Source organism: Aplosporella prunicola (assembly GCF_010093885.1).
Source record: "Aplosporella prunicola CBS 121167 unplaced genomic scaffold K452scaffold_18, whole genome shotgun sequence".
NCBI lineage: Eukaryota > Fungi > Ascomycota > Dothideomycetes > Botryosphaeriales > Aplosporellaceae > Aplosporella > Aplosporella prunicola.
The window spans coordinates 582-14088 of NW_022983546.1; the positions used below are offsets into that span (position 1 = coordinate 582).

General features: G+C 51.3%; 3 protein-coding genes across 3 annotated transcripts; 2 read left to right on the forward strand and 1 right to left on the reverse strand.

Moving 5' to 3' along the window:
* Nucleotides 1–201: 201 nt before the first annotated feature.
* K452DRAFT_327762 (uncharacterized protein) lies at nt 202–1894 on the forward strand (the record flags this gene model as incomplete). Its single annotated transcript, XM_033544941.1, has 5 exons — nt 202–234; nt 300–519; nt 569–1467; nt 1526–1698; nt 1744–1894. 5 exons carry the CDS (start codon nt 202–204, stop codon nt 1892–1894), a joined length of 1476 nt encoding a protein of 491 aa, XP_033395495.1.
* An 802-nt stretch (nt 1895–2696) lies between these two features.
* On the forward strand, nt 2697–4966 carry K452DRAFT_274225 (uncharacterized protein). Its single transcript, XM_033539182.1, has one exon. The coding sequence runs from the start codon at nt 2795–2797 to the stop codon at nt 4703–4705; it is 1911 nt and encodes a 636-aa protein (XP_033395496.1). The 5' UTR covers nt 2697–2794; the 3' UTR covers nt 4706–4966.
* A 5816-nt stretch (nt 4967–10782) lies between these two features.
* Nucleotides 10783–11256, reverse strand: K452DRAFT_56037 (uncharacterized protein). The gene has a single exon (XM_033546846.1). The coding sequence runs from the start codon at nt 11169–11171 to the stop codon at nt 10857–10859; it is 315 nt and encodes a 104-aa protein (XP_033395497.1). The 5' UTR covers nt 11172–11256; the 3' UTR covers nt 10783–10856.
* Between the last annotated feature and the right edge of the window lie 2251 nt (nt 11257–13507).

Genomic DNA, 13507 nt, shown 5'->3' on the forward strand with positions numbered 1-13507 from the left:
TGCTTTTGGTAAGAATGATTAGTTTGGCGTCGGTTGTATGCAATTACCCCGCTTTGATATATGTCAGCTTATTCGGTGTAACATGGATAGCATTTTCGTCTATTGATAGATTAAGATTATACTCGAGGCTTTCGCATTTAAGTTGAATAGGCGGCGCTGAATCTGTCAGAAGCAACCCATCATCGTATCTCCTTAGTTGAAATGGCTTTTTCAACGTTTGTAATCCCCGCATTCGTAAGTTTTTCCCAAGGTGCTACTTCCAGATCTGATTTATCGAGTTTCACTGACCGATTGGGAAGCTTTTGTGGTACTGCAGCAAATGCATTTACAACCTATACATTCATCCGTTGAGATCTTATCCCGGCCCGCTTCTTTGCCGCGCATCCTCAATCCCACGAATTTGGCATCGCCTCGTCGGCACAAACCTCTATCATGCGCATCAAGCACACCAAAAGTATGGTCCAGTGGTGCGACTCAGTCCTACGGAGCTAAGCAACATCACCAGCGGGACATGGGATGGTATGCCAAATCCTTTCAACGAACATAGCACAATCTAATTGTCATTTAGACGCCTACTCGAACCTCAACGGTTACACTGCCCTACCGAAAGAGCCTGCTTTTATCATGCCGGTAGCAGGTCTTCCTCGTGGTGTTGTCCAGACTATTGATGGCCTGGAACACGTACGCCAGCGCCGCGCTTTCGCGCCTGCATTTACTACTGCGGCACTGCGGAAACAGGAGACCATGATCCTTACGCATATGCGGAAGCTCATCGACAGGCTACAGCGCGCTTGTAAGCACGGCAACGGAGAGACAGTGGAAAACATGGCCGACTTGTTCAACTTCATGTCTTTTGATGTCATGTCGGAACTTGTGTTCGGAAAACCGCTGGGGCTCTTGGACGCTGGTGTCTACTCACCTTGGGCAGATAACGTCTTTGCGGTCTTTCGCGCCTCTTCGATACATGGTATCGTGTGTTACTACGCGCCGCTGTTGCGGAGACTGATGATGCGGGTACTGGCTTCGAAACGAATGGTTGGAAAGAGGGATGAACATCTTTCTTACTCGGCTGACCTGGTCAATCAGCGGTTGGAACAAGGAGAAAATACGGGATTGCCGGATATTTGGACGCTGGTAGGAAAGAAACGGGACGCACTGACAAGAGGGGAAGTGCATATTAATGCGTGCATCTTCATGACTGCAGGAACGGAAACAACTGCAACCGCTCTTTGTGGAGTAGTGTGGTACCTTGCGACTCATCAAGAACAGCTCAACACATTAACAAGAGAGGTACGGAGCATGTCCGTCGAGGAAGAGCCGTTCACGATGCAAACATTAGCACGACTGCCGTACCTCAACGCGGTAATCAATGAGAGCTTGAGGCTGTATCCCCCTACCCCCGACATGCTGTATAGGATCGTCCCAAAAGGCGGCACGGTCATCTGTGGAAAGCAAGTTCCTACAGGCGTAAGTATAGATCACATGGCTTAAATATTAAGATGGATCTGATAGGCTTTGGAAACAGACCGCCGTAGGCATCCATCAGTGGCCTGCATATCACTCTGCACTCAACTTCCACCGACCAGACGAATTTATCCCGGAGCGGTGGCTGCAGACAGCTGAAGGCGAGTTTGCCAATGATGACAGGAAGATTTTTCACCCGTTTTCGAGGGGTCCAAGGAATTGCATTGGAAAAGAGTAAGCAGCTTCATTGAACCTCAGGAAGATACTAACACGGATTAGCCTTGCCCTTCATGAGATTCGTTTGGCGCTGGCCCAGGTCTTGTCTCATTTTAACCTCTTGACAGTGGTTGGTTCTGAAGATTGGATTCGACAGAAGTCTCATATTGTATGGGTGAAGCCGCCGCTTATGGTGAGAATGAAGGCGGTTTAAACGTAGATTATAAGATGAAAATCGGATATTGAAAGACTTGGAGACGGGTATTGATTATCTTAGAACGTATATAGTAGAAAACGATGATTTAAAGACTATATTCTCTATGCAGCGCTGTTATTCTTGAAGTTCCTTTGAGCCGACGTTTAATTATCATTGGGATTCGAGGTTTCGACTAGGGATGAATGCTGAAATCTGACCCAGCGCAAACCAAAAACAAATATCTTAGAGCTTAAACATTGTAGCGTGTCATCCCATTTATCGCCGCTGGATTCGATGGACTTGAGTAAATAGAAGCAGGCTTTTTAACTAAAGAACTTCAGCGAAGATACAATTGTTTACTAAAGAAATTATATTTGCCTACGATAGCCCATGAAGTAATTAGGTATGAGACAAATTTGGGGTTTTCCGGATACGCCTACCAACCTCGATACCCCGCACTGTACTGATGCTCTCGTGAGCTACAGTATCACAAATTTATTGGTTGTTGTGCGCTTTTCCGCTCACTAATACTATTCGGCCAGTAGCAAGAGCAGATTTAGCGAAGGTCGGAAGCCCGCATCTAGACATACCCGAAAGGGCGCTTCACAACACGACGTACAGCCTCGAAGGGCCGGGAAGCTGCAGCACGAGTATTAGATGCTGCATGTTCCCTTAGCAGATTGAACAAATCGACACAACATTCATGCTACGCTGTTAAACCCGAATCCTCGAATTGGCATACAAATCCGTTCCCTGCAAAATCTCAATGCAAAGTGACGAGATTTGGAAACATAGATCACCACTCATGCATTTTTGTATCCTGCGACTGCACATAAAACCCCGCTCTTGCAAGTGTCTCTTCGGTGCTCAAGTCCAGAAGAAACTCATCCTAGCACCACTAAACAGAAACCTCGCAAGATGTCATCTCCCAAGCCAGCGACAGACACGATCAAAAAGCAACAAGAGGATGCGAAGAATAATCTTCCTTTCTCCGACACTCAGGACTTTGATGATGCACAAAAAGGCCTCATAGGCCGCCGCGTACCGAACACTGTGGTCAATTCGGACGGCGTCACAATATGGGACAACGACGTATACCAGTTCCTGCGAACGAAAGACTCTCCCGACACGGCCAACCCGAGTCTATGGCGCCAGTCGAACCTCTGTGCTTACGACGGCCTGTTTGAAGTCACAGAGGGTATTTACCAGGTGCGCGGCCTCGACGTCTCGAACACGACCATCATCGAAGGGACTGAAGGCATCATCGTCATCGACCCCCTCGGGTGCGCCGAGGTTGGTGCAGCTGCATTTGAACTGTACCAGCAATATCGCGGCACGAAGAAGGTCAAGGCGGTCATGTACACGCACTCGCACATTGACCACTTTGGCGGCGTCAAGGGCTTCATATCTCAAGAAGACGTCGACTCGGGAGCTGTACAGATCCTGGCGCCCGAGGGCTTCCTTGAGCATGCCGTGTCGGAAAACGTGTACGCCGGCACAGCCATGGGCCGCCGCGCAGCCTACATGTACGGCGAGGGTATCACGCGCAGCCCGCAAACCCAGATCGGCGTCGGACTCGGACAGTCAACGTCGACTTTTGGCACAAGCTCCCTCATTGCGCCCACCCTCGACATCACAACAACCGGCCAGGAGGAAACTATCGACGGCGTCAAAATGGTTTTCCAGATGGCACCAGACACAGAGGCGCCGTCCGAGATGCTCATATTCTTCCCGGACTTCAAGGCTCTCTGCGCTGCCGAGGACGCGACGCACAACTTCCACAACCTACTCACTTTGCGCGGCGCTCTAGTACGGGACCCACATGGCTGGTCGGGATACCTGACCGAGACGATCAACCTCTTCGGCGGCAAGACTGACGTGCTCTTCGCCTCGCACCAGTGGCCAACGTGGGGATCTGACCGCATCATTAGCTTCCTTTCGGGACAGCGTGATCTCTACGCCTACGTGCACGACCAGACACTGCGCCTGTTGAACCAGGGTCTCACCGGTCCAGAGATCGCCGAGCAAATGACCCTTCCGCCCGCTATTGACCAGACCTGGAGCTCCCGTGGATACTACGGCTCCGTCAGCCACAACGTCAAAGCCATCTACCAACGGTACATCGGCTGGTTTGACGGCAACCCTTCCCATCTTTGGGAACACATCCCAGTCGAGCGGGCCAAGCGCTACGTTGACCTGGCTGGCGGTAGCGGTCCTCTGGTCAGTAAAGCGCAAGAAGCCTATAACGACGGTGACTTCCGCTGGGCCGCCGAGCTGCTCAACCATGCCGTTTTTGCGGACGCGACCAACGCCGACGCGAAAAGCCTGCTGGCAGACACGTACGAGCAGCTCGGCTATGGCGCCGAGAACGGCACCTGGCGCAACTTCTTCCTCTCGGGCACCCAAGAACTGCGCGTCGGTAGCTTTGGCACGCCGGCGCTAACATCGTCGTCGGATATGCTGTCGCAGCTAACCCCCGAGATGCTGTTCGACGTCTTCGCCATCCAGATCAACGGCCCGAACGCCTGGGATGTGCAGCTCGCCATTGATGTGGTTCTCACCGACCGGAGCGCCGACGCTGGAAACAACCGCTACCGCTGGTGGCTCTCCAACGGCGCACTCATTTACACCACGGGCAAACAGTCGACAAGCCCGGACGTGACGCTCACAACGACGACTCGTAATCTGCCTGCATTGGCCATCTATGGTCTCGACCCTACGGAGTTGAAGAAAGCGGGGATCCAGATTGACGGCGACGAATCGGCGCTTACAAAGTTGGCGTCTCTTCTGGATCCAGGTAACCCTGGCTTCAACATTGTTACGCCGTGAGCGGTATGACCTTCGGGACTCTCATCGTGTGAAGGGAGAGCGTGCATATCGTACTAGTTAGGGCAGGTTTTCTTTTTTGCGTTCCGCTTTTGGTTCAACACCATGTCCCTACCCAGCGAGCACCTGACTGCTCGGTTTGGTCTCTTTCTGAATTCACAAGAGGAAAATGAAAACCAGGAAAAAGACAATGATAAAAAAGCGCGCGCTATGATGTTTTTGTTGGAAATCAGGGTTCTTGAATGTCTTTTGAGTTACCATCCAGATGCGAGTGTGACTGAAGGTGTGAATGCGGGTGCAACTGCGGGTGTGAGCAGCGGATCAGTGGCTTTCGCATAAGTCACACAACCCAAGGTGACACAGCAGGAGCCCGTGTATCGTCGGTAGTCCGGACTAAGAACCGCGAAGATCCTTAGTGCAGACATCTTACCGAGAATCGCCCAAAACGTGTGAGCTTTCATTGAGCCATCGTAAAAAGAGCCGGCTCCGGACCGGCACTCCACGATGTGCAGTGCAGGCTGACATGTGTCTTGGCGAAGATTGGTAAACTGCTAGAATTCGAGGCGATCTGCTCTGGCGGCAGACTTACTCTTTATAGGCAGTTGGGACGTCCTATAAAAATGCGTTGATATTCTTCCGAAACATTCGATAGCCCACCAACTGGGCACGTGTTACGAACAACTGAAGCAAGCCAGCGATGCCCAGATCGATGAGATTGAGAGTCTTCGTAACGACGTCCAAGTGAAAACCGAAACCATTCAGCGCCTCGAGGATTCTGAAAAGCAGTACAAGGAGGAGTTGGACCAACGTGACTCGGAGCTTCTAGACATGCGGAATATTTCTGCTCTAAACAATGAAAACCACTTAAGCGCTCTGAGTTCTTTGGAGAGCGAGAAGCAGACAGTCAAAGATGAGCTCGTCGAAGCTCAACGCCAAACAGGCGTTCTACAGTCTTCCCTCACGGATGCTCAGGAGCAGCTTGTTCAAGCCCGGCTCGAAGCTGATGCACTCCGACTGGTTGGAAAGGACACTCAGAGAAAGCTCGATTAAACCCAGGAAATGCTCTCCGGTAATCAGGGTCAGCGGGACGAAACTCGACTTCAACTCGAATCCCTCTAGAAAGTTCAGAAGACGACCAAGGATCTTCTCGACGACGCCTCGCGCCAAAACGGCGTTCTACAAGTTGCCAAAGATGACGTTGAGGGTCAGCCGGATGCCGTTCGTCGCCGCTTTGAGACTTACCGGACGACATCGCGGCCTAAGGGAACCACTCTACAGGAGCAGCATGATGATATCCAGTTGCAGTTGAAGGAAGCCAACGCGACGTTGGATAGCCTCCGGCGCCTATTGAGCGCCTCTCACGCAACCAACTCGAAGTTACGTGGAGAGGCGACAAAGGTCCAGGAAGAACTTGATGCCACCAAGCGAGCGCTTAGTGAGTCTGAGGAGGCGGTTGCCTATCTTAGTCGTCGCAACGAGGGCAATCAAAAGCAGTTCACCGAAGTGCAGATGTCGAGGACGACGTTCAAAGAGCAGCTTGACGACACCATCGTAAAGCTTTCCGCGTCGAAAGTCGAATCATCGAGCTACAAGCGGTAGTACAGCTCATCCAAAAAGAATCTCCGGGAGTCACACGCAACGAATGCCAATATTCTGGAGCAGTTCAAGGATTCGCAGCACGACCTTCAGGTTTCGCGGGGAGAAACTTTGAAAGTTCAGCGCCTACTGAGCGCTTCCAAAGAAAACCTTGACGCCGCGGTGATCTCCAAAAGAGAGGTCGAGACGCGTTTGTGCGAAGTGGAGAAGAAACTCGAAACCTCCGAGGAAGAAGTCTTGGGTGTTCGGGGTCAATCGTTCGCTCTTAAAGACTACATCGATACTCCGAATGGCTCGAAAAGTACACTCCAATCCCGCATCGACGATCTCGAAATGCAGTTGGCTGAGTCGCAGTTTGGCACATCCAGGGCTGAAGAGCGAGCGAGAGGTTACAAAAAATCTCTCGATAAAGTTACCATCAGGAAGCGAAGTCTCGAGAAAACTTTTGATGACTTGAACAAATTGACGGACGACCACGTCATCACTCTTGCTGGTCTCTAAAGCACGATTGATCGGTTGAAGGCTGATCTCTCCAAAGCCCGGGGCGTCGCCGTTGAACTTGGAAAAGACTTGAAGACCAATGTGTCCTTGCGGAAGGTCGAAAGCGAACGGGCTGACAACATGCTCGAGGATAATCGCCGTAGGACCAGCCTAGCCGACGCCGAAAAGAAACTGGCTGACGTAGAGAAGCAGTTGAAGGCTTCGAAGAACAGCAGGGAAGCCTTGGAACAGAAGCTTGAGACGACCCAGAGCAACTCTGACCGTCAAGAATCTGAGCTGGACAACCTCCGACAATGGTCCGGAGGGTTTTGGCCTCGCAATGGACGCTCGAAAGTCCTAAAGCGCCTGCAGAGAGCCAAAGCAGATGCCGACTCGGCGAAGGATCGCTTGCCGATTGTCGTTGGGGAGACGCGGCGATGCTTCGTTGGGACGAGGCAACTTGAGATGCGGTGAAACTCCGCAAGTCCCATCAGGAGTGCAATGCCAACAGCGATGCCATGCGAAAGAGCTCGGAACCTCTGTCAAGGCGTACGAGGCGTGCGCGATGGCCCGAGAGCCCGGACGCGCTGACGTCAGCGACGCGTCGACACGTCGCGACCGCCAGCACCAGCACCAGCAGCATTCTTCTCTTTCCTCCACCCCCCCACCCCTACGGCCGCGCCACGCCACTCAGGTCAACCACGAGAGGAAGAGGAGCAGGATCGCTACCATGAAGTAGGCCTCTCTCTGACGCTCGATTCCGCCAATCGCGCCTACCTTGTCGACCGCGCCTGCCGCATCCACCTCCCACCTCGTTCACCACGCTCTCCACCGCGCCCACTGTGCCTACCTCTCCCCGGATGCCGAGATGCTTGGCCAGTCACCCTGAATGGGGCGTCCGCAGCACAGCTTGCCGACAGGAATGGCGGTTTCCCGCGCAGACTCCATGATATAATCTGGGCGGAGCTGGCGGCGCCCCGTCGTCGTACGAGCATAACTGCAGCGGGATAGTATCCGTCGCGCCGATGTCTATCTGTTCAGCAACAATCCTTGGGCCGTGATCTTCTCCGTGAGCGGACCACTTAACAGCAAATCAACGCGCGCTTCCCCATGCCCTTTTATCCGCCTGCCGGCTGTGTGAGGGTCACTACGCCCGCAGGCCAGTCCGAGCCTTTAGGACGATAATTCGTGTGCAGATGGAGCAGTCGTATTCGTGGCCGCGGCCTCGCAGGCGGGTGGGTGGCGTGCGAGAACGCTGAGCGGAGGAGGGGCGGGAGTAGTTCTCGACTATTCGGGGAAAATAGAGCGACTACGGCGTAGAGGGAGATTAAAAGAGCAAGAAGGTGATGCACAATCGTTGACTGATTTGGTTGTCAGTGTGCTTGGTGATGCAGTCGCGCCAATCTCCGGGTACGTTGGTGGCGGAGGTGAGAGGGCCTTCATTCCCAAGACCGGCCTCGCTCACTAACTCCAACCTCAATAACCTTTTCGTGCGGTATTACCGTCAAACACTCCGATCCCGACTAGTAGTAACATGCCAAAAGCCATCTTTTCCGCCGGCGTTAACAGCACCATCCACGAATTGTCCGCAAACACAACTACCTTTCCCTTTTCCCCGATTGAAGCAACCTTAACAGCAGTAACAAAAGGAATGGAAAAACCCGTTTCAACCTTAACAAGCGTCACCGGCGCCTCGGAAGCATTTTTCTCGTGAGAATCTGGCGCGTTTCCGTGCGCGGCTTTGCTTGTGTTGGCACTCCGAACAAATCCACGGGGAAATTGGAATGGCACTCACTATGCAGGCGAACGTAGGCGAACCGTTCATCATCAAAGAAATTACGGCCGGATCCCCTCCTTGGGCTTGCAATCACACGATGGCACGGCGAGATATACAATTGCTTCAAAAATACTGGGGTTCCGGAAGGAAAGCTGTGTTTTGGAGGGGATTTGTTGAAATCATTTGACGTCCTCGACGCATATCTACACGATTGTACAATAAACGCTCCAACTGCGCTGTTGGCTTACAGTCAACCGATATCGTATTCATCTACCACGACAAACAAACTGCTCATCGGCTTCGGCGTATTTTCATTGTCCGCGTCAAACCGCGGTAGTTTGACTTGGTCCCCAGCTACGGGGAACGGCTGGCTGTCCTCGCTCTCAGTTGTCCTCCTCACATGGCTGCCCTTCTCCGGTAGACATTTATCCTCACAGCTCTCTTACGCTCATTCATTCACTCAACATCAAGGATAAATAACAGTTCCTTGTCCAGTCGTACATTCGTTTCCTCACTGGATCGCAAAGACCTTTAAGGCCTTGCCTAACTCTCTTCACGAGAGTCCCGAAACAAACTTTAGGGTCCTGCAGCTTGTCGCCGATCGTCGTCTGCCATTGTCTCAAGCCGTTCGTGTGGACATCGGGGGACTTTGTTGCGAAGACTTTTAAAACCTTGCCTAACTCTATTCTCGAAGGTCCCGAAACAACCTGAAGGGTCCTGCAGCTCGTTGCCGACCGTCGTCTATTATTGTCTCAGGCTGTTCGTGTGGATCTCTCGGCGGACCAGGTCCCAAAGACCTTTACGACCTTGCCTAGCCCTCTTCTCGAGAGTCCCGAAACAACCTATATGGCCCTGCATCTCGGTGCCGATCGTCGTCTATCATTGTCTCAAGCCGTTCGCGTGTATCTCTCGGCTGCACCTGTTGGCTGTGCAGCAGACCTATTACATAACGATGTAGTCAGTACTACCATTCGGCAAGCAACCAGCTTGCGTCCTGAGCGCAAAAGACCCTGGAAAGAACTACGAGCATCGTGCTGCCCAACGACAAGCGATGGATAGGTTGGAGGCCGTCAAGCTGAAAGGCGTGTTCAACATTAATTAATACGAAGCCCAAATCAGCGAAACGTCCAGGCTCGTTCGCACCAAGCGTCATCCGGTTCAACAGAAAATTGCAGATACAGAACAGTTGGTGCATTTTTCAGCAGCGGACCTTGACAGGTTGGCAGAAAAACTCAAAAACCCGATCAACAAAGCCACAGGTGCATTGGAATCCAGATTTTCAGACCTGAAGCGTGACTTTTTTGAGCTCCAGATCAAATACGACATGGAGCACACGACCTCGCTAACAGAAGACATTGTTGCGGGAAACGAGAAGATGCAAGAGATTAGGTCCTTGGAACGACGATTGGCGACCAAGTCGTCAGAGCACACGATCGCCCAAGTGTCGCTTGAGTGTCTGACACCCGAAAATTTTGATCTCGCCGAGTTCAACAAGCACGTTGTGGCGGCAAATGACCATGTCGCGGCGGAGAACACAGAGTTACGTTTAGAGCACAGCACTCTCAATCTTAGGAACAACTCTGACCCGCAAGAACCGGAAGACAAACGCAAAGTACGTGGCTCTGCTAGAGAAACGTCTTCACATTGAAGAACAGTATCAAACGCTCGAGGTAAACCACGAGGCGCTTCAAGATGAGCATACTGCACTCAAGGAAATGATGGCCACAAAGGACCAGGAGATAACTAACGAGAGGTCAACAAAGAAGAGTGTGACCAGGTGGTTACTGAATGAAGCTATTCAACACCGTCTGAAGCTCGCCGCTAAAGAGCGCGAATGCCTCGAGTTGTTGACGCAGGTGGCAAACACCGAGAAAGAAAAGGAAGATCTGAATTCTACTATCCGGCAAGGACTCATGATGATTGGCGTGCTTACGGTTCGATCTGAAGCCCAACAAGGGGAGGACAGGGCTAAGATTGAACGTCTAAGTGACGCCTATGAGCGTGAGGTAGCACTCACGGCCGAATTGGAGCGATTAGCCTTCGAGAACAACAATCACTTGGAGGAGGGGTCCCGTCAAGACGAAGCCCACATCAAGAAACTTCAAGCTGAGGCCAACAAAAGCGCAACGGCGACTAGAAGCATGGAGGTAAAGATCGAGACACAGGCGAAGACGACTAAAGAGCTTGGTAAAAAGGGCACGCAAAGTGCCGAAACCATTCGGACCCTCGGCGAGGAGAAAACGAAATTCGCTACTCGCATCCAAAGCCTCGAATCGGACGTACAAGTAAAGTCTGACCAAGTCACACGCCTAGAAGGCGATGCAGATAAGGCCGCCACCGAAGCCCTGCGCTTGGTAGGAACATTCTCCAAGGAAAAGCTAGGATCACTGAGCTCGGACAGAAGGTCACGGACAAGTCCATCGACATTGAAACGCTCATCGCCGCCGCTACGGATGACGCCAATCGAATTTCGGAACTAGAAACGGACCTCGGCAAGCAAAAAGAAAAGAACAAAGAGCTTTCTACGAGGAACGAAGAGCTCCTACAAAATGGTACGCAAAGTACCGAAAAGATCAAGCAACTCAAGGATTTCGCTGAAAAAGACGCTGCCTCCATCCGAAAGCTAAAGGAAGAAGTCGAAAAGTTCCAGTCAAAGGTCAACGAGCTTACGACAAGCAACAATGAGATCCGTGGAACTGGCACGCAAAGTGCCGAACAAATGCAACAACTCAAGGCTTCCGCTGCAAAAGACGCAACTTCCATCCGACAGCTAAGGGAAGAAGTCGATACACTTCAGTCAAAAGTCAACGAGCTGACGGCGAGCAACATCAAGCTTACGACGAGCAACAATGAGCTTCGAGGAACTTGCACGCAAAGTGCCGCACAAATCCAGCAACCCAACGATGCAGCTGAAGATAACGGTTCCCGTATCAATGAACTTGAGGGACAGGTCCGCACCCGAAATGACAATATCAATGAATTTACTACCAGCAACGAAGAGCTTGAGGAGCATAGCAGGCAAAATGCCAAAGAGATTTTAAGACTTACGGCCGATGTCCAAATCGGACTTGACATCATCAGTGACCGGGAGACAACAAACAGCGAACTGATGGAACTTTACCAAGAGTTGGAGTCTGAATTTAAAACCTCAGAGGCGACGCTTTCCTATAAGATCTAAGAGCTTGAAGATTTGAAGAAAGCAGGCACGTAACATGCTAAAGAAATCCGAAAGCTCGAGGATTCCCTCGGAAATAGTACTACTCGTATTAACGAATTAGAATCGGCCGACAGCGAGCATGTGGAGCTTATCGAAGAGCTATAGAAGTCGCTTAAGACCTCAGAGGCAAGCCTTAAAGAACTGACCCGAAAAGACAATGATCTTGAAGCCCTGAAGCTTTCACACAAGAAGCTCTGGGCTACAAACGACGAACTTCTCAAGAAAAAATATATAACCAGATCCTACGCGATAAGACCGGCGACAAGACCGTTGATTGGAGAGTTGAAGTCGACTGTTAAGAAACAAGAAGAAAAGATTAAGAGGTTGGAAGATGTGAAGCTGGGCGCGAGGAATTAGACGCCGCTTGTCCCCCTAAATTACTACTACCTATGGAGGTATATATGCTGCTATCTAAAAGAATACGTTTTCTCTTTAAGATCCTTATTCCCTTGTAGTGGATAAACGTGTGGTGTAAGGGGTAAGGCTGTAGTGTAATAACTAACTATAATAAGGCTAATAAAAAGAGAATTATCGGAGTGATCTTGGCTGACAGAAGATAATCTTAAGAATAAGGGAGCGGAGTTTGAACAACTAAAGACATCCAACAACGAGACTATAGAGTGTTGCAGATAATAAAGCATCCTTTACAGAGTCCGAGCGGACGCATAAGGAAGCCGAACATAACCTCCCGAAAGACTTCGAAACGGCAAATGGCATACGCGACGCAAAGTCGAAAGAGCTTAAGGATAAGCAAAAAAAGGTCGATGAATATCAGCAGTCACTCGGAAAAAAAAAAAGACATATCCTCCAGTCGGAGAGTAAAACTGAACCTCTAAAGATCCAACTAAGGGAGAAGGACCGCAAGCATGCCTGTCAAAAGAAGACTCTTCAAGAGAAGACCATTCGTCTTAATACACTCAAAGAAAGCTTGGAGACGCCGCTATAACAGTATAAAGGGCAAGTATTAGAGTAACTCCGAGTAGTATCTCCATGGAAGACTCCGGACCACATCATGGACCCTTATAAGGCTCTCATGTTCTTCATGAAGGAAACAGTGTACGTCGTGGACTCTCTAGAGGAGTACTTAGGAGACGTCGATGCCGACCGCACAGACATCCACGCCCTACCCAACATCTTCTCCGCACACCATACCACCACATCACCAACTACAAACTCCTGTCCCCAAGTTTTGCCTGCAAAAGGCATTTAACTTCTTCAATTCAGTAAACCACTGACCACAGACTCTCTTCCCCAGGTTATGCCTGCAAAAGGCATTTAACTCCTCACATTCAGAAAGCTATAAAACCTCGCAACCACTCCTATCTTGCTGCACCGTCTCACTTTCAACCTACTAGAAAATGGGACCAAAGAGACGCGGTCATCCTCCCGGAGGCGGTTGAGGACGCGGTCGCGGTAATAACGCAGCCGAAGAAGCTGCTCGTTAAGAGGAGGCTGCTCGCCAAGCTGAAGTCGCCCGTCAGGCTGCCGCCGCCCGTCAAGAGACCATTCGCCAAGAGGCTGCCCGTTAAGATGAGGCCGCTGACCAAGCCCGTCGGGATCGTGAAGCAGAAGCCGCCCGTCAAGAGGCTGCTCGTGAAGCTGAAGCCCGCCGTCAAGAGGCCGCCCATGAAGCGGAGGCCGCTTGTCAAGACAGGGTCGCCGTCGAGAGGCTACTCGCCAGGAAGGGGCAGCTCTTAACGCAGATCGTCAACGACAAGAACTTGCGGCTGCTCGC